Source organism: Talaromyces rugulosus, chromosome II, assembly GCF_013368755.1.
Source record: "Talaromyces rugulosus chromosome II, complete sequence".
NCBI classification, from domain to species: Eukaryota; Fungi; Ascomycota; class Eurotiomycetes; order Eurotiales; family Trichocomaceae; genus Talaromyces; species Talaromyces rugulosus.
The window spans coordinates 2,373,112-2,392,691 of NC_049562.1; the positions used below are offsets into that span (position 1 = coordinate 2,373,112).

Here is a 19,580-nt window from a genome sequence, read left to right on the forward strand (position 1 = left end):
ATAGGCTTGATTAGCTTTGCATTTCCGGTGCTAGTCTTAAAACAGTTTAGCTTTTCTGTGTTCCTTTTCCTCACACAATATTTGAGCAATCTTATCGATATTATTTATCATATTATTGCCACTAACTTTTCCCTACATAGACAAAAAATTAAGGCTACTTAAAAAAAGTATTGACAAGAGTGGTATTCGAAACCACGCGGACTTGCGTCCATCAGGAGACATATATTAAGGTGTGACCTTAACCTGACGCTGATTCTTTTGTTAGTTGATGATTCAGGATGTGTAGTGCTGGGATGAGCATACCCATAACCAACTCGGCCATCTTGCCGTGATGATACAGACCCTGGAAAGTACATTAAGATCTTTACTGCAACGCTGCGCTCGTTGGGTGTTTAGCGCCAATTGTACCAGGGCTGTGTTTCCCGACTTCCGATGGAACGTGTACTAACTACCGTTGGTTGCTTATTATTTAAATTCTTGAAAATTTACCGACGATGAGATTTTAATCACATCGACTTCTTAGGATCTGTATATTGTTTTATATAAAATTGCTAATACTTTCAACGAAAATTCAACCATGAGCCACAGCGTCCGGCACTTTGCCGGCGATCTCTATGCCAATGCTGGCATCTGGAGTCCGCCGTCCAGCGCTGCAAAGTACGTGTTCAAAATCAAAAAAGGGGGGTCAATAAGCAGATCAAGCATGGCTAATCAGGCAACACGAGCAGCTTTTGCGAAGAAGACTACGCTGTAACCATCTACATTGCCGAGTTTATCAATTCCCTCAGCAATCTGGTCTACAGTATGTCTCTACCCTCAGTTACATAGCAGAAGTTAATTCCAAACCTTAGTCTACTATGGCATTCAACAATACTCAAAATCCCGCTCTGTAGACACCATGTCCGCATCTCTTGTTCTCGTGGGTGTCTGCTCATTTATTTTTCACGCGTCTCTGCGCCAGACCATGCAATTTGGCGACGATCTCTCCATGCTGTTCCTTGCCGGGTCGCTGATCCAGCGCTTATACTGCGCTGGACAGGAAGCGCCAACCAGGCGTCTCATCACAGTTATAGTCTACGCCACTGTCTGTCTGATGTCGGCATACTACGTGCAGAGCGGAAATATCGTTATACACACGTCCATGTTTGCTGTTATGTTGACGTTTGTCTGGCCACGCACTCTTTATCTAATCAGCCGCCGCCAGGCGCAATCACCGCAAAAAAACGCCCAGGAAAAGGCGCGGCTCCGTTGGAACTTTAAAAAGGCGGTTGCATACCTGGTGCTGGGGTTCTTGGTGTGGAATATTGACCTCGAGGCGTGTCAGCTGCTGAGAAACTTACGCAATGCGATTGGCGTGCCGTGGGCCTGGGCGTTGGAGTTGCATGGCTGGTGGCATTTTTTCACGGCTTTGGGTGCTGCGGTGTACATGGATCTTATTAGAGATCTGTGTCCGTAGACAACCGACTGTTAAGTACATAATCTAGGTGGCAGGGATTTTTTTTTCCCCCAGTAATCAAATCCCAGTCGATCTTGTTTACAACTGTTCTCAATTAGAGGCCAGGAAAACGTACATAGAAACAGAAACGGTATCTGCCGCACACAATACAATTCAATGTTCAATAAACATAAACAAAATCCTCGTTTTGCCAATCCGTTGCATCGTCCAAAGACCGATCCTCCTCCAGCGTGTTCGCGGTCGTCTTGGAATCAATATCATCGTCTCCGGCTTTGACGGCCGACATGGACTTGTCAACCACCTTTCTTGTCTTACCAACGGCTTCGCGCCTCTTCTCATGCCTGTGGTTCTGGATTTTCAAGATGATAATCTGTATACTGTGCTCTTCTGTATCAGTATGATGAGCCAAGAAAACGGTAATAACAAACCTACGCATAAATAATAATCAATAAAATAAAAAGAACAAGGTTGGAAACGAGGCCTCGACGGTAAAGAGGAGCTTCTTCGGTAGTGTACAAATTAGGACCGAGGACCTGTTGTATCAATTGATTTTAGACTGGCAGATTTCCGGTATGTATCCAGTCCAAACACTCACGTTTCCAGCTGATTGGCCAACGATCATGATAGCCGTGGTGATTTTCTTCTTGGTCTCGCCAGCCGTGTTTGCAGCTTGCCACGAGTATATCAGGGGGGTGATTCCAGGGTATACTGAGATCTAGCGGAGGATTGTAAGTATACAGTATTAACCGCCATACACTCATACACTCAATGGCACTCACTAAATAGTATCCTACCAAGAGCGGACCTTTGTGAGCAGTGTCGTGACTTAGAAGCAATAGCATCACGCATCCGATGATTGGCGGGATTGACAGAAACATCAGGACGGGGCTTTTTAGCTTCCATATCATGGCAATATATGCCCCTCCCATCGTTGCAATCAACTGAACCGCACCAAAAGGCATGTTGAAAAGGATCGTTTTGAACTCGTTGTACCCAAAGCCCTTGATGATGAGCGGGCCAAAAGTCGAGATGCCGCCACTGGGAACTCTGTATGGTCCTCTGATTAGGGTTTAGTTCCGAGAAAATCAAAAGTATATGTCCTTACGATATCGAGAAAAGCATGGCAAACCACAGCCAGGTTTTGGGATCAAAAACGGCTTCTTTGACGTGATCCCATTTCCAGATGTCGTTCTTGATGCCTTGTTGATTGAGGCGCAATCTAGGAAGCACACATGTAGTCAGTGCCTATTCATATCTCTTAAATTTCTCCTCTGTTTACCGCTCAACGGCCACCAGCTTGTCTTCTCCTTTGAGAAAATTTGTATCAAGTGGTGAGTCGGGCATAAAAATCCTAGAGCATAGTTAGATTCACATTAAATTTTTTGCTTTACTTTTTTCCAAAGTACTTACAATATAACAACTGAAAATGCGACTGTAAGGACCCCGAAGAACAAAAATATGATCTGATATATCAATTATGCTCAGCACCAACTTGGCGAAAGAGATAAAGATAGGACAAACCTGATACGGGGCCAGCGTTGAGGAGCTAATATGCCCTAATCCCCATGAGATCAGGCTGCCAAACTATAAAACAGAACCTGTTAGATTTATCTAGAGACATAACAAAGGCTTGATTTACCATGTTCGTTATACCGTTCATTGCGTACCAGGCCCCGAGTCTCACAGGCTGCTCCCGTCGTCGATACCACATTTGCGTAACAGAAATAAAAGCAGGCGCTGCATTAAACTATTAAAAACAGTACTTGAACAAAAGCCACAATGATCGAGGGAAACACACCAACACCGGCTTCAAAGGCACCGAGCAGGAGTCTACAAACGAGGAGTCCAGCAAATCCGTTGGCAGCAGACATTGCAGCTAGGACGGCTCCCCAGCAAAATACTGACACTGCTAGGAACTTTCCCAATGGAACTTTGACGAGAAGATAAGCAACAAGAGGCTGACACACGAGCTGGGCGAGATAGACAACCGCGCCCAGCCATGAGTACTGCTGCCCGTGCAGATTAGTCTTTGTGACCAAGCCAAAGACAGAGCCGTAGGCAAGTGTAGTCTTATCCAAGGACTGAAGAAAATATATTCCCAGTACGATGGGTAGAACTCTCAAATCAATTAAACGCAAAACTCGAGCGTTGTTCTCAGGCGTGAGTATGGCGCTGTGGCCGGCGTTGTGTAGCACTTCCGCCGCTCTGTCTTTACCACTATTTTCTCCATGGGCGTTGATGCAATGCTCTGGCGCATGCTCAATTGTTTCTACCCCGTGGTAATCTTGAGATTTTGTGTTGTCCGTCATGACGATCGAGGGACTGTACACTCGCCACCAATCGCAGCTTTTGGAAAATATATCCACAAAAATACAGGGGCTCCAGCGAGCAGGGATCTGAGCTTTTGAGATTATTATAAGCGTGTTGGTGCCTGTATATACCATAGATTGATTGCCCAAGGGGCGACCTTTGGTTCTATGATGCGGTTCTCAACAGGTGGTTTTGGGTGTTTGGCAGACAAAGCGAGCAAGCTGCTAGCGGCATTCCGCACATGTCGCCGTAGGATGACAGGATTGGTGACACGACCCGGTGCTACGCGGCATACGAACACCATTATATGCCGCACTGCATTATATTGAATATAGGCCGCCGGCTAGCGGGAGCTACAAGGCATTGACCCCCGGGGGGAAAATGCGGGGTTTCCTAGGGAATCTAGGGAAATGAGACAGTTTCTGTCAATTACCGACTAGCTTTCTCAGACACTACAAGATCTTTCTTGAATGTTAACTTGGGTATTGTATAGGTGCTTACGATATCGAGAGAAACATGGCAGCTAACAGCAACACTGCTGTCATGTAACTACGCGGTCAATATTGTGGGTAGGGATTTTATGAGATTAGACTACCAACTATAAAGCAGAACCATTAAAACTTTTGTTGGCAGCCACACAAAAAGACCAGAGGCCCGCTGGGCACTCAATCTATGGTATATAGGCCCAAAAAGCTCGGCTCGAGTAATAGGTATCAACTGTGGCTACCCATCCGTTGGCGCGGGGAAGATAGTCTAACAGTATTCATCTATCGGTAATCCGCATCTTAGATACTTATTATACGTTGGCGCCTGAGGATAAACCATAGATTGACTGCCCAATGTCCCTTGGTACAGCTGTCATTATTATATCAATCACTTGCGCCATGTCGCCTAAGGTATAGCCTGTGGAATCCCGCTCCCACACCTCGAAGATACCTTTTATTTTTTTATGTTGGGTTCCCGGTGAGCTTGCTCAACATACGAGCGAGGTGGACAAGGTAGACTGAAAAATAACATCTGTTGAAACCCAGTTGAGCTTCTAACTAAACATATTAACATAGAATAAACATACTTCAAAACAGCAACTCGTAGAAATCCTGCAGTTTGAGAGAGCTGATGGATCCGAATACGAATCAATTCCATACGGACATCGGTGGGTAGATCATCAATTATCATAGTAAAGGCGTCTAGGATCATTGGGAGTTTGGGGATGCGATCTTGAATAAATCCTGGACAAGGGTCGACAGGAGTCAGGATGGCCATTGGTTCGAGAATGAAAAGATTGTCACCCAAATAGTGAATACGATCAACACAACGACAATGAATATTACGGGAAGGAAGGGTTATCTGTTGAGTAGACGTTTTCATAGTAGATCTTATGTTTGGACTTAGGGTGACAGAGCCTTAAATAATAATGCCAGGAAGACATAAACAATAGACAACAGATAGTAGACAATAGACCTCTAGCGACGAACAATCACGACCTGAACTTTAGACCCGCATGGAGGCATGGAGGCGCGGGAATAATCCGGACCAGCCATTTTCAATAGTGAAGCTTGGTAGGGGTCGCGATTCAAAGCGTAAGAGGAAGTCGGGCTCCTTCCGAGAATCCTGGCACTCACCCCGAAAACCCTATAATACAGCACGCATTCTTGTGATGTCTTCTATATCCTTCTTTGTACTATAGTTTCGACTTCGAGGCAGTGCAATATCGACTTGGCTGTGGCAATTGTCCGTCAAACGAATAAGCCAACAACATACAAATTGTAGATAAAATCTTAATCATGACACGGGTAACGAATACAAGCACCAGGCACAAATTCACATCCTTGTCTAATACGCGAAAACAGAGCTGACCTCAAAGACAGACACATAACGAACTACGCAGGCCAGTTTGTATGGGATCTGATGATGTATGTACTCGGCAATTTACTAAGAGTCAATGTTTGAGCTTAGGCAAAAATCGTCAAAGGCAACGTGGCCGAGTTGGTTATGGGTAAGCCAGACCTGCATCAACCATCGAGACTTAAGAATAAGCAACTAACAAATGATTAGCGTCACGTTTAGGCAAATTAAACATTGTCCGTGATGGGAAACCGCGCGCGTTCGAATCGCGCCGTTGTCAAAGATATCTTTTTTTGCCAATTATATATGGGCTTTTTTGGTCGATGTTTTATCGGTCGGATATTCGGCATATTTGAAATCGAGTACTGTTGTTATATAGGTAGAAGTAGAAAACAATGCGTGCACTTTTTTTTTGTTCAATGTATTTGTTCAGGCTAGATATCAGTTACTTTATGGTGAACATTTTGTTTGGGCCAGATATCTAGCATATGGATTGTGCGCCCAGCGTCTAGTATCCGAACATGCAGTCCGGACACAAACATGACACGCGGTTTTATAAAAGCTCAGTTCTTAGGTTCCATAGCAGTCCCTTCATCGTCCAAAAAAGGGTTTTTCGAAAATCTCTGTCTGTTATGTGGTGCGAGATTGGGATTTCCGGTGACCCGGACGGATATCCGATATTGTCAGTCAGGGCTTAGTTATAGCCTTTTTTTTAACAGAAACGAAAACAAAAAAAAGATCTTTCGATACTAGAATCCAAAGTGTACTTCGGGAAGATTAAGACTAATCTTGAGTCTAGCGCCTGTTTGAGAATGAACGCAGTGAAGCTTATTGGTAACTCGCATCACACAATTCCACCTTTAGAATTAATCCCCCTTACAGGTTAAGAACCCAACAATATTGCTACAAACCCTAGCTGCAAGGGGGGTTGATAAGGGGTTGACGGCGTACTTGCGCAGCAAGGCCTGCGCGGACGATTTGGCCGATTTACCAGCGTATTCAGGAAGTTTGGAACCTTGGAACCCTGCAGCGAGGCCGGTTTGACTAATTTACCAGCGTACCCAGGAAGCTTGGGATTTGAAACTGCGTTCTGTGTCCTAACGTTTATGCGCCACTGACTTTGTATATTATAGCTCTATTGTATGTCCCCGTTTTCTTAGTCTTTATTGTTTATTTTCTATGGTAAATTATTTTATATATGAGTGTCGTAGCATGTAAACATTAATAAGATATAAAATACACTAAACACATTATACTTCAAATTTAATACGGCTAGTAAGCCCGAAGTTTACTAGAACAGTGCTTTTATAAAAAGCGTATGTCGTTTTTTATTTCCGGACACTACATATTCGGACGCACAAATATCCATACACCGGATACCTAGCCCAAAAATATAATCACGATAAAGTAGCTGATATCCAGCCTAAAGACACATATAAAAAAGAACACGCCTTGTTTACTTCCGGATGCGTTGTTGCTTCCGAATAGACACCAGTACTACATTTCGGTACTAGATATGCTGGATATCCTGACCCACAAAATATCGGGCCAAAAAAAACCTATATTTGGCAAAAAGAATGTTGTTGACAACGGCGCGATTCGAACGCGCGCTCAAATTGAACTGCGAAAAGTATCGTGCGAGAAGAGATCTTATCACATGATCCTGAACACAGCGCCTTAACCGCTCGGCCACGTTGCCTTGAAATTTTCTGTCTTGTTTTAACATAATGTCAACTTCGAATACCCGGGGTATCCTGTCAACGACTTCAAGTGTGCAAGGCTTTTGGTGTTTTATTTTTATTTTAATGTCGGTTCTCGTATACCCACAGCCGACTATATACCGGCTCAACTCTTACGGCGGTTGATCCGGCGAGAATATCACGCTTTAGCCAGTGAGAAACTCCAATTCGACCACGATCGCGGATCGCAGCGACTCGGCGAGAAGACCAGTGCGGGGGTTGCACCATTTGTTGTCCATGCATTGTCTATGTCATTGGAAAATGTCATTGGAAAATGTTATTTCTTCCTTGTGCTTGGAAAGAGACGGCTTGGTTCCCTGAATCGTGGCTAGATTGTATCGTTTCGTGATTCGCAATGCCTCAAAGGGAGTTTGTGCCAAAGATATATAAACGTCATGGCTCTGGAGCCAGCTCATCCGTGCATCTCCAATCTACCAACGACAAGGGGAAATTTGATTTCTCACTTGAAGCCCTGCACCCGAACCTGTTCAGAGTGAGGTTCTCGTCTCCAGACCACCCTCTACCGCCGTATCCCAGCGTCCCAGACCCAAAGCAAGAGGCGGATATCGGGTCCACCAGCTCAGCATCGGATGATTCCTGGAAGATCGAAGCGGGAAATGTAACCGCAGAGGTCAGGTGGGAGGGCGCTCCGGTCGTTGCGCTTTCGTGGACCGGGTCAGACAAGTATCTGCATCGTGATCTGTCTGGTCGATCGTATGTGGCCGACTCCGGTGGTGTTGCGCATTACAGTGTGCACGACAGAGAAGCCCTCCACGTTGGCCTCGGAGAGAAAGCAGCTCCTATGGACCTGTCTAATCGACATTTCATACTGTCAGCCTCAGACACGTTTGGGTACGATGTGTACCGTACAGACCCCTTATACAAGCACATCCCACTCCTCATCAAAGCCAATGCCGACGGCGTCGTCGCCATCTTCTCCTCCTCTCACAGCAGGGGCACATGGAGTGTTGGTTCGGAGCTGGATGGCCTGTACGGCGCATACAAGGTGTATCGACAGGATTATGGCGGCCTGGAAGAATATTTTATTGTTGGCAAGACGCTGAAAGACGTCGTGCGCTCGTACGCCGAGCTAACCGGATTCCCGTTCCTGCCTCCACGGTGGGCATTTGGCTACATCTCTGGCGGCTACAAGTACACGATGATCGACGAACCTCCTGCAAACCAGGTGCTTTTGGAGTTTGCGGCCAAGCTGAAGCTCCATGGCATTCCGTGCTCAGCGCACCAGATGAGCTCCGGCTACTCCTTTTCTGATACCGAACCGAGCTTGCGAACTGTGTTTACTTGGCATCCCAAGAGATTCCCAGACCCCAAGAAATGGACTGCCCAGTTCCACGCTACCGGCATGAGACTGCTGTCGAACATTAAGCCCTTTGTCCTCTCGTCTCACCCCGACTTTGAAAAGCTCAAGGACGCGGCCGCTCTGTTCACCAACCCTGACACAAATGCACCGGGATATATGGATGTCTGGAGTGCCGGTGGAGCCATGGGAGGTGAGGGCTGCCATATCGACTTTTCCTCCGAATTCGGCTTCAAGTGGTGGTACGAAGGGGTACAGAAATTGGCCAATGCTGGTATTGACGGTATTTGGAATGACAATAACGAATATACCTTGCCCGATGATGACTGGGTGCTGAAATTGGACAAGGACGGCGTCAATTTGCCAGGGCGCCACGATGTTCCCAATTCTGTAGGCATCTGGGGCCGGAATATGCATACTGAACTGATGGGCAAGTCTTCACATGATGCCCTCGTGGACCTGCGGCCAACCATCAGGCCGTTTGTTCTATCAAGAAGTGCAACAGCTGGAACACTGAGATATGCGGCCAGTTCCTGGAGCGGTGACGATGTCACTAGCTGGGAGAACATGAAAGGCGCCAACTCTTTGTCACTGAACGCAGGATTTTCTTTACTGCACTGTTATGGTCACGACATTGGCGGGTTTGAAGGTGAGAAAGATTACACTTCCATATATATATATCTTTTTTATCTTGCTAATATTTGAGTTTTATCAAAAGGGCCACAGCCATCTCCAGAACTTTTACTACGGTGGATTCAATTGGGCATCTACTCGTCACGCTTTGCGATCAACTGCTTCAAGACCTCGCCTACAGACAATCTGGTCGGGGATGTCATCGAGCCTTGGATGTATCCCGAAATCACACCTCTGGTCCGAGACACGATCAAACGGCGATATGAGATTCTCCCGTATATCTACTCACTTGCCCTCGAAAGCCACTTGCAGGCTTCTCCACCGCAGCGATGGATTGGCTGGGGCTACGAGAGCGACCCCGAAGTGTGGACCAAGAAGCTCAAGCAAGGCGAAGAGCAATTCTGGCTCGGCGACACGCTGCTCGTTGGAGGTGTCTACGAGCCTGGCGTTACTATTGCAAAAGTCTACCTGCCGCGGAAAGCAGGCATATTATCATCTGGGTTTGACCACGGCTATGTGAACCTCACAGCACCGTACCAGTACCTTGCCTCTGGCCAATGGGTTGATATCACTTCCGAGTGGAAGACCAGCATCCCAGTCCTCGCTCGCATCGGCGGCGCCGTGCCCGTCGGCAAGAGTGTGGTCACTCGCACCCCCGGTGAGGCTCAGATCGACGAGGCAGCTGCCAACCTCGAAGAAGACAACTACCGCGGTGTAGAGATTTTCCCACCCAGGGCGAGTTCCCACGGACAAATCTTTTCCACTACATGGTTCGAAGACGACGGCATTTCGCGGGCTGCAGACGTGTCTAGCTTCACTATTACTTACAGTTCTACTGAAGAGAAGGTTACTATAGGGTTTAAAAAGGGCGAAAGCAACGGCTATACGCCAGCCTGGAAAGATCTCGATATTGTGCTTCCGCATGGAGATGCTAGGCATGTCGTATCTGAGCTTGGAAAGCCGCTGGAATACAGAGGTGTTGATCCTCGTGGCCGCTCTGTGTATAGACTGGTGGGAGGTCCATGAAAGAGGGTTGAATTATTATTTGACTACCATGGGATCCGCATATAGATGAGCACTATGTAGGGGTTTTCCAATGGACGAGACTGTGAAGTTTAATTTGACATGATAATCTGATTACTCTAGCATCTCAAGCTCGCTACTATATTATAAAATGCCAATCAAAGTAATATTTAAGAAAAAAAAAAAGGGTCGAAATAGTACATGGAAAGAGAAATTTCGAAATACTAATACATAATCCACGTAAAGGGAAAACAACATCACGTCTTAGACGAGCCTGCAATTTCGTCCCTTTTAAACTTGTTCAGTGGAACTGGAACGTACGTCAACGCTCCACGAGAAGCCTCCTGTAGTCTGCGGCGCTGGCCTTCTTCACCAGCCCGGCCGAGGACACCGGAAATAACCTCCAAGCAGGCGAGACTGTCATCGTTTGCAGGGATAGGATAAGTAACCCTAGTCGGATCGGCATCCGTATCAATGACACCAATAGTAGGAATATTATTTAGTCCACACTCGTGCAACAAAACCTCATTCTCAACCGGGTTGAAACAGATAACCAAGTCTGGCTTCACAGCGGTCTCGAGGGCAATATTCTTGGTATACTCGGGCAGTTCCTTGTCCAGCGCGTTGACGGCCTTGACGGCACAGCCACCCAAGATCTGCTGACTGTTGGTCAGACTCCCCGGGATCCAGCGCTCAAAGATGTGATACCCCTTGGCCAACTGGGCAGCTCTGACGATGGCTCTCTTTTGGCCGGGGCGAGTGCCGACAAACAGAATGAGACCGCCGCAGCGGGCTACCTCCTCGACCACCTTGGCGGCACGGCGCAGATATGCCGCTGTGACGTCGAGCGAGATGATGTGGATGCCATCGCGGATACCAAAGATGTACCGCGAGTTTTGCGGGTTCCAGCGTGACGTGGCGTGGCCAAGGTGTGATTGTGCGGTGAGAAGCAACTCGAGCGTGATGTCGGACGGTTTGGGTGGGTTACGGAGGATACTGTCGACTTTGTGGGGTTGCGATATTTTCGTTCCTATGTTTCGTGATGCTCTATCTTTTTTTGTTGTTGTTAGGTCAGTCGGATTCATATAGATGATTCGAAACTGTAAAGATAACAACTTACTGTGTGCCTTTTCTGCAAAAAAAGATTTGGCGTTAGGTGCGGCAGAGCCGGACGTGGCAGGGGCCGACTCTGGAGCTGGCGTTACCCCGGATCCTGTCGTCTCTTCAAAAGCTTGCTTGAATAATTGTCTTTCATCCTGCGACAGCGCTTCTAGTGTTGCATCCAAGGTCTGTGTGGTCGTGTCGGTCGACGAAAACCGGGCGAGTCTTCGAGGTGTTTGGACGAGGAACGAGGCATTGCGGGCTGTAATATACGGCATTAGATTAAAATTGCACTTGAATCCCCATAAAAACCAAACAACTCACCCTGCCGCAGACAGAGCTGCCGAACAATCATTGCGTGATGGATGGATGTCTGGTGTTTTTTTTTTCCTGTTTGGAAAGGTATCATGAGCGGCTGCTTGGGTAAATCTTTGGTGTTTTAGACTAGCCGTTATTGGCTAGGCCGGTTCTCCGTATGCGTCCCTTTGTGGACTAGCGTGTATTTCCCTTGCTATATGGAAAGTGATAATTATTGTTAATATCGTTAAATAGTATATTGGCCAAAGTAATAGAGCTAAAGTAAATCAATGGTATTTGTGATCTGCAAGTGTTTGGTGTGCGGACACCCGTGTGATGCAACGGTACCTGACCCGAAGGGATTCGGGGATGCATCCGTAGACCATGGAATATTTAGAATTCACATATCAATTCTATTCGATCTCAATAGAGCGTTGATTTTTTATGAAACAAACTGCAGTCTTATTTAGTCTATCAAAAATCTTGATTCATATCAAATGAGAGGTACGGATTGCAGAATACTGGAACAACACGATAGTTATGAAAGACAGCCAGTGGCCAATATAATGATTCATCAACACATAGACTAGAAGCTAATAACCATAGCAGAACAGGATAACCATAACGCCGGTACAAAACCTTCCCATGACCAATCCCTAGGGTCTAGGGGAATCAAACTAATAAAACAGCATGACGACGGCAGTCTTTAAGAAATCACACACACACACACAAGATCGCCCGTTCTCAAGCGCGCTTACTTGTTGAAGTAGCCGCTGAAGCTGCTACCACTACCACCCTGGGGAGGGTTGGGGCTGTGGTCGCGCTTCTTGTCCTTGACAAAGTCCTCGGCAATGCTGCCCATGATGGCGCCACCGATTGTTCCCAGGATACCGTGGTTTGCCTTGTGGCCGGCGAAACCACCGGCTAGACCGCCGGCAAGAGCGCCACCGAGGCCGCGCTCGCCTTCTTGGGCGCCGTCTGGAGCACCTTGGTTGTCATAGCTGGAGGAATGTTAGTGTCTGTGGTAGCGGTGATCATGGATCATGTGCTGGATAAACTCACCTTTGATGCTGTTGGCCATACTGGCCCTCCTGACCGTGTTGTTGCTGGCCGTACTGTCCTTGTTGCTGGCCGTACTGTCCCTCCTGGCCGTAACCCTGCTGCTGACCGTAGCCGGGTTGTTGCTGGCCGTACTGTCCTTGTTGGTTGTAGTCACCGCCTTGCTGGCCGTAGCCCTGGTGCTGGTGGTGCTGCTGCTGGGAGTATCCCTCCTGGCCGTATGCAGGCTGCTGCTGGCCGTATTGTTGCTGGCCGCCGTATTGCTGCTGGCCGTACTGGTCCTGACCGCCGTAGCCAGCGCCCTGCTGGGAGTAGCCGCCGCCCTGCTGCTGGCCGTACTGGTTGTTGTACTGGTTGTAGTCGGACATGATGGATAGTATGGATGATATATGAGGTGGATGATAGAATAAAAAGGGGTTGCTGGACAAAGGGGATGGAGACAGATGTTCTAGCGATGAAAGATGTGAGGGGTCAGAGTCAGGCGGGGTTGGCTGAGACCTTATATAGCAGAAACGTGCTGGTCCCGGGTCAGCCTGCCAGGGTCACGCCATGCCTGTTTTGGAAAGTCTCGGAAATGGCGATTAATTGCGCCTAGTCGGTTCATTCTTTTCTTTCTTTCTCGTGACTAATAAAAAGGTGGCTTTTCGCAGTTTTCGCGACAGTGTGTGGATGACGCACGAATATCCACGTTCGCGGCCAATAACGGACTCGCTCGGCCCCTCGCGGGTGATGCGATTTCAGCTGGCCTTGGTCACCAGCCACGATTTGATATTACTACTACTACGTACTATGTATCATGCATGAGTACTACTTCTTCGGACGTAGTACGCACTGCCTCGGCCGCAGGGCTGTGGCTTGGCAGTTCGTCGGTCTATAAATACGTAGCCCAATCAGATCACGCTTGTGTGGCTGTGACGTGGCTCTGCGTGGCTTAAACGCTGCCGGTTGTCCCGACCGAGGACTTCGAAAATTCGAGAATATTGCCTCTTTTAATTCAGCTACGACGTAGTGGTAATTAGACGCAGTCGGGGTTGCAACCGAGGGCTTGTTGCTGAGCGGTGCGATTTTCCCGAAATGGAATGCTCTGCGAATGCGATGACCGCAATCTCCAGGCTGAATAATATCAAAATATTAATGTCTTAATGTATTAATTACTCCGAGCTATAGTAGTACGTAGTACCGTAGACGATTGTGGATCTACTCCGTTTATTTGGTAGAAAGTATTCGGTCTGTTTTCCGAGTTTGTACTATAGGACGCTAAACATGTACGTAAATGCCAACGCCGTCAGGACTGCGTTTTGTAGCAACATCATACCCCGCCTTTTAGTGTGTGATTTTTGTACTTTAATTCAATATTAGCTAGTAGTTCTGGTTTCATTTTTCTGGTCGATGGATATGTATGTGTGCACTATTCCATACATACATACATGTACTTACTTTGACGTTGTAAAAAGTATAGATTGCTCAGTGAATGATCCGGGAGCCAGGCCGAACATAGAGCGGCGATCGCTTTTACGTAGGTATAGGCATGTCTACAGGGGCTAGCTTGATCTCGATTAGGCATACTCTTTAAAAAGCATATATGGTTCTTCCTAAAATCACCCATAGTATTCAGGGCGAGGGCACGGAAACGGCCTGCCTCACTTCTGCTGCCAAAGGCTAATGGCATTATTATCATCAGGGTCAACGGCTGATTTATCACGTGGTATTATGTTAAAACTCCGTCTCTCTCTCTCTTTGTTTTTTTAAATTTTTTTTAACGTATATGCTACACAAGTTGGTATATGAGAGATATGTACACTGTTTAGGGTTATTTCGGCGATTCGGTGTCGGTGATTCGGTCTCCTGAGCACGACTCGGTAGTTGAGAAGAATGGTGCCAGGATTTATAAATGGCATTTTCAAATATCTGTTTTATTCATTCTCTTTTGTTTGTTACATAAAATCGAGACCGTTTACATTTTCTACTAATATATTATCGTTGACCATCAACTCCACCTATACAAGATGGTTCATGTAGTGATTGTCGGAGGAGGCGGGAGTCAGTACCCAGCTCTATCCAGACTCACCTGTACCTTACATTTTCAATAGATGTCGGACGCGAGATCGTCAACGAGGTGGTTAGACAAGGCGAGCACCAAGTAACGGTATTCTCACGCAAGGTACGCATACTGTATATACAGCATACATGCAAACTCTCAAAGTCAAGCACTAAAAAAAAGATCGTTCATAGACCATCCCCGAACTCACCGACGCGGGAGTCAAAGTCGTCACTATCAAGAGCTACGAAGATCAGGACGAGTTGACTGCCGCTCTGAGCGGCGTGCACACGGTTTTGTCTTTTATTTCCTGGGATCCGACCCTAGTCGCCCAGAAGACTCTGATCCAAGCAAGTATTGCCGCAGGGGTAAAGCGCTTTGCGCCGACCGAATGGGGGATGTATGTCGATCTTTTCTATCAACGCATGTATATATCAATTGCTAACAAAAAGTGTGTCCGAACAGTCGCAGCAAGTCCGGATTCCCAGGCTATGCCAGCAAGGACCAAATACACGAGTACCTGCAGGAGCTCAACGCAGAAAAGACCGTGTTGGAGTACTGCCTGTTCCAGCCAGGCACTTTTACGAATTATCTGGCGTATCCGCTGCAGACTGCCGATCATTTGTACATCTCATGCACGTACCTGGACGTCGTCAAGAAACAGGCGCTCATCATCGAAGATGGCGAAATCTGGCACACATATACCACTATTCAGGATACGGCCAAAGTCGTGGCCAAGGCACTGAGTTACCCTGGCAAGTGGCCAGAGACAGGCGGCATTGTCGGTGGTAGGATCAAGGAAAAGGATTTGATAAAGCTGGCAGAAGAAATCCGAGGTACGTCATGGTCCGCATCTCGAAGCGTACACCCATAAAACCATAAACATGTGCTCACAAACTTTTTCTTCCTCCCTAGGTGAACCTTTTGAGCGACACGTGTTGAAAATTGCAGACCTCGAAAAGGGCGAATTCAACTCTAGCTGGATCCCAGTCAACGATCATCCCAACATGCCTGCGGAAATGAAAGGGCCCGACCTGGTGAAGATATACATGCCCCCGTTTCTACTCGCGGGCGTGGGAGGCGCTGTAGATTTGCCCCCTGTTTGGAATTCTCTGTTGCCAGATCTTGAGCTGGAGGACGTTGAGACGTTTTTGCGTCGGGTGATGTAGAATAATTCTCATAGTGGATTCGGCCAATCAGCAAGGACGTCAAGTCCATAAACAGAATATCATATTATCGACAAGTCTCGAATAAGCAAATCGTAATGATAGATTGTCCAATAATCCATAACGTGATGTGATTGTGCAGAGTTGCAGTAATAATAAGAGCGGTGAAGCGTGCACGCCTGCCCATTTGAAGAGCGGAGACCCCACTAGTACACTAGCCGCGCCAAGATTTCGTGCCCACATCCGCTTTCCTCTTTTTTTTTTTTTTTCGCTTCATGTCGTTGAATCCAGATTCAACTTGATCCTTGAGCCGCTTGTCCAGTTTGGTCTCCATTTCCGCTACTGGATTTTGTCGTTTGACATTTTTGCATGGAAAGCGAATTTGCGGGATAATACCAAACCATGGCTGACATTGAGGTGTGTGCATATGCCTGCACATTTTTTGCTTCGCCCCGGCTGATTTGCTATCTCTCTTTTAGGAACGGCTGCAAAGTCATTCCAACGCCTTCAGCGGGCTGATGTCCTTGATTCCCTCCAAGTACTACTATGGAGAGGACGTCAGTGTAAGTTTTCGCTCGGTCGAAATGATGATCACAAGCCGTGCTCACAGTGTTGGTGAACCTCTTAGGACCAATGGCTCAAGAAGAAGCAGACCAAGGAACAAGCCAAAAATGCAAAAAAGGCGAAGCTCGACCCTGATGCTTCAAAGTCTGCAAAGGATGTCATGGATGAAAACGCGCGGAAACGCAAGCGCATCGAAGATGGCGAAGACAATCACAGCGGGTCCTCTGACGGCGAACTGGGCTCGGAACTTCCTAGAGAAGGGTTGAAGCGTGCCGATACAAAGACCAAGAAATCAAAGCAATCACAGTCGACAGAGAACAGCACCGACAAGCCCAGTGAAAACGAAGAGGCCAAGGAGAAACGACGACTGAAGGCTGAGAAGAAGGCCCAAGAAAAGGCTGCTCAACGGGAGAAGAAAATGGCCAAACAGGCAACAAAAAAGGCAAAGCAACAGCAAAACGGTGATGATGAACAGCCAGCGCCCACAGAAAAATCGGCTGAGGCTTCAGACGCCGAATCACCAGAGGAAGAAGCACAGGCAAATCCCGATGTAGAAGATAATGATGAAGACGTAGATGTGGATGCGGTGGAAGGGTTCTCTTTGGAGACAAAAGATCAGACTTTGGATGACACATCTTCCACACCAAATTCGCCGAGTTTCGAAATGTCGAATGACAACTCTGGTAGTTCATCGATATCCTCAATTGTGCCACCTAGCGATGGTGCATCGATAGCCGACAAACCTGGATCCAAGCCTTTGAAGACGACGCCAGAGGAACTGCGACAACGCTTACAAAAACGTGTTGCTGAACTTCGAGCAGCCCGCCACGCCGATGGCCTCGATGGCAAGCCTGCCCGAACCCGACAAGAGCTCATTGATGCGCGAAGGCGCAAAGCAGAAGAGCGAAAGGAACACAAAAAGGAGTTGAGGCGCAAATCCAAAGAGGACGAAGAGCTAAAGAAAGACGAGGAGATGCAAAGGCGGTTTTCGCCAGGCGGGACCGGCTCACTGCTTGCATCGCCCCGGTCTCCTGCAGAATCACTTTCGTCAAACTCGAATAACTTTGCTTTTGGAAGGATTGCCTTCCCCGATGGCCAACACACGGACCCCACGCTCTCACGGCTGCTGGACGATAAAAACAAACAAGTTGCTCGAGACCCTGCTGCTGCTCTCAAGGCCGCCGCAGCCAAAAAAGCCCGTTTCGATAGCTTTGATGAGGAAAAGCGGGCTGAACTAGAAGAAAAAGATATGTGGCTGATCGCTAAAAAGCGAGCCCATGGTGAGCGTGTCAGAGACGACACCTCGTTATTGAAAAAGGCACTCAAGCGCAAGGAAACCGCCAAGAAGAAGTCCGAACGAGAATGGAGGGAGAGGATTGAGGGAGTGTCCAAGGGCAAGGAGATACGACAACAACGACGCGACGACAACATTCGCAAGAGAAAAGAAGACCGAAACTCTGGAGGAAAGAAATCCGGCAAGGGCGGCAAACCAAAAGCCCGTCCAGGTTTCGAGGGAAGTTTCAAGGCCAAGTCTGCTGGAGGAAAGAAGAAATGATGGATGAAATCTTAAGTCAAATCTAGACTCGATGCATTGTAACCTGTGTGATGTCTTTTTCTCTCTCTCTTTCTCTTTTTCTATATCATGAGTGAGTGAGTGACTTGTATGACAATTTTCATGTTCTGCAAAAAAGAGGAAGGAAAATGATCTTCGGTAGATTTTGTACAGCGGGCATATCGAAGGGACTTGTTGGATTTATAGCGTGCAGTCAACAATATGAACAAAAAAGTGATTCTTCAGTTTTATTCTTAATTAATCTATGGAATGCTACTTCTCATATGGTCAATATGCATGCTATAGACTTGCGCTAGAAACATGCAGAGATTAATTCATATTGTAAAATGTTCAGTAAATTTTTTCAATTATCAAAATACTACTGATAAACAAACATGAAATATAACGAACACAGCGTCTTTGTAGTATGACAAATGAAAAAAAAAAGAGGCAAGGAGGATAAAAGAGGCCACACTTTCTCGGCGCGAAATCCCCGCCTCATGGTGCTTTCTTTGGGTATGTACATTGTTGTTGATGTGGAAGTCAAAATCGCTAGGTGATATTAACTTGCACTTTTCTATCGGTAAGGAGCATCAGCGCGAATGACAGCGGCAAGCTCAGGTTCCCATTTGTCGCCGTTGGCCAGGAGCTTTTCTTTGTTATACAGCAATTCCTCTCGGGTTTCAGTGGCATATTCGGCATTGGGTGCTGGTTCAATTGGTTAGCACACGGAAAGCAAATGACAATCTAAAATATCAAACTTACATTCCACAATGGCATCGACTGGGCAGCTCTCCTGGCAGTATCCGCAGTAGATGCACTTGGTCATATCGATGTCATATCTGGTTGTTCGGCGGCTTCCGTCTTCGCGTTCTTCGGCCTCAATTGTGATGGCCTGGGCAGGACAGATGGCTTCGCACAGCTTGCAGGCAATGCAGCGTTCTTCGCCGGAGGGGTATCGACGCAAAGCGTGTTCGCCACGGAAACGGGGGGAGATTGGACCCTTTTCGAAGGGGTAGAAGATGGTGTAGCTAGGCGGGATTAGTTAGTTTAAATTTAAAAAAAAAGAGAACATCAAATCCCCCAAGCTTTAATCCTATCCTGGCAAGCTATTGGATCGATCCTAGTCGGGCAATTGCAAATAAAGGTGGTCGTCAAGAGGAACACTCACGGTGGGCGGAAGAACTGCTCCAGCACGACGTACATGCCGCGGAACAGCTCCGACATCAAAAAATATTTGCTGGCCTTATCCAGCGACGACTCGTCAGACTGATCCCATCTCTTTGGCGGCGGCAGTCTGAAGCCAGCCGGGGGAGGCCCGGAAGGCGTGGCAGCCCGGTGTGCAGAGGACGAGAAGTTTGCAGCTCGCAGGACGGACGAGGGCGCGGCGACGACGGGGCGGCGATAGGCAACCAGCCTCGCAATGTGCTGCGACGAGGCCATTGTGCGAGAGAGCGACGAGCAAGAAGAGCAGTCGAG

At 47.4% G+C, this 19,580-nt stretch overlaps 8 protein-coding genes and 1 non-coding gene across 9 annotated transcripts; 4 read left to right on the forward strand and 5 right to left on the reverse strand.

Annotated features, from left to right (window-relative positions):
- Positions 1–577: 577 nt before the first annotated feature.
- TRUGW13939_03310 (uncharacterized protein) lies at positions 578–1,456 on the forward strand (the record flags this gene model as incomplete). Its single annotated transcript, XM_035486495.1, has 3 exons — positions 578–657; positions 729–802; positions 852–1,456. 3 exons carry the CDS (start codon positions 578–580, stop codon positions 1,454–1,456), a joined length of 759 nt encoding a protein of 252 aa, XP_035342388.1.
- A 160-nt stretch (positions 1,457–1,616) lies between these two features.
- On the reverse strand, positions 1,617–3,765 carry TRUGW13939_03311 (uncharacterized protein; the record flags this gene model as incomplete). The annotated part of the gene is made up of 10 exons (XM_035486496.1): positions 1,617–1,833; positions 1,889–1,989; positions 2,052–2,171; positions 2,236–2,503; positions 2,562–2,675; positions 2,736–2,807; positions 2,867–2,919; positions 2,978–3,040; positions 3,096–3,193; positions 3,255–3,765. The coding sequence occupies 10 exons, from the start codon at positions 3,763–3,765 to the stop codon at positions 1,617–1,619; spliced, it is 1,617 nt and encodes a 538-aa protein (XP_035342389.1).
- Positions 3,766–7,195: 3,430 nt separating this feature from the next.
- On the reverse strand, positions 7,196–7,310 carry TRUGW13939_03312. Its single transcript has one exon. It is a non-coding gene; the product is annotated as a tRNA-Leu (tRNA).
- A 395-nt stretch (positions 7,311–7,705) lies between these two features.
- On the forward strand, positions 7,706–10,327 carry TRUGW13939_03313 (uncharacterized protein; the record flags this gene model as incomplete). The annotated part of the gene is made up of 2 exons (XM_035486497.1): positions 7,706–9,317; positions 9,387–10,327. The coding sequence occupies 2 exons, from the start codon at positions 7,706–7,708 to the stop codon at positions 10,325–10,327; spliced, it is 2,553 nt and encodes an 850-aa protein (XP_035342390.1).
- A 254-nt stretch (positions 10,328–10,581) lies between these two features.
- On the reverse strand, positions 10,582–11,780 carry TRUGW13939_03314 (uncharacterized protein; the record flags this gene model as incomplete). The annotated part of the gene is made up of 3 exons (XM_035486498.1): positions 10,582–11,375; positions 11,445–11,687; positions 11,750–11,780. The coding sequence occupies 3 exons, from the start codon at positions 11,778–11,780 to the stop codon at positions 10,582–10,584; spliced, it is 1,068 nt and encodes a 355-aa protein (XP_035342391.1).
- Positions 11,781–12,476: 696 nt separating this feature from the next.
- Positions 12,477–13,149, reverse strand: TRUGW13939_03315 (uncharacterized protein; the record flags this gene model as incomplete). The annotated part of the gene is made up of 2 exons (XM_035486499.1): positions 12,477–12,723; positions 12,785–13,149. 2 exons carry the CDS (start codon positions 13,147–13,149, stop codon positions 12,477–12,479), a joined length of 612 nt encoding a protein of 203 aa, XP_035342392.1.
- A 1,638-nt stretch (positions 13,150–14,787) lies between these two features.
- Positions 14,788–15,988, forward strand: TRUGW13939_03316 (uncharacterized protein; the record flags this gene model as incomplete). Its single annotated transcript, XM_035486500.1, has 5 exons — positions 14,788–14,821; positions 14,872–14,942; positions 15,014–15,219; positions 15,285–15,655; positions 15,735–15,988. The coding sequence occupies 5 exons, from the start codon at positions 14,788–14,790 to the stop codon at positions 15,986–15,988; spliced, it is 936 nt and encodes a 311-aa protein (XP_035342393.1).
- A 399-nt stretch (positions 15,989–16,387) lies between these two features.
- Positions 16,388–18,104, forward strand: TRUGW13939_03317 (uncharacterized protein; the record flags this gene model as incomplete). The annotated part of the gene is made up of 3 exons (XM_035486501.1): positions 16,388–16,402; positions 16,465–16,548; positions 16,614–18,104. 3 exons carry the CDS (start codon positions 16,388–16,390, stop codon positions 18,102–18,104), a joined length of 1,590 nt encoding a protein of 529 aa, XP_035342394.1.
- A 574-nt stretch (positions 18,105–18,678) lies between these two features.
- TRUGW13939_03318 (uncharacterized protein) lies at positions 18,679–19,544 on the reverse strand (the record flags this gene model as incomplete). The annotated part of the gene is made up of 3 exons (XM_035486502.1): positions 18,679–18,809; positions 18,867–19,132; positions 19,273–19,544. 3 exons carry the CDS (start codon positions 19,542–19,544, stop codon positions 18,679–18,681), a joined length of 669 nt encoding a protein of 222 aa, XP_035342395.1.
- Between the last annotated feature and the right edge of the window lie 36 nt (positions 19,545–19,580).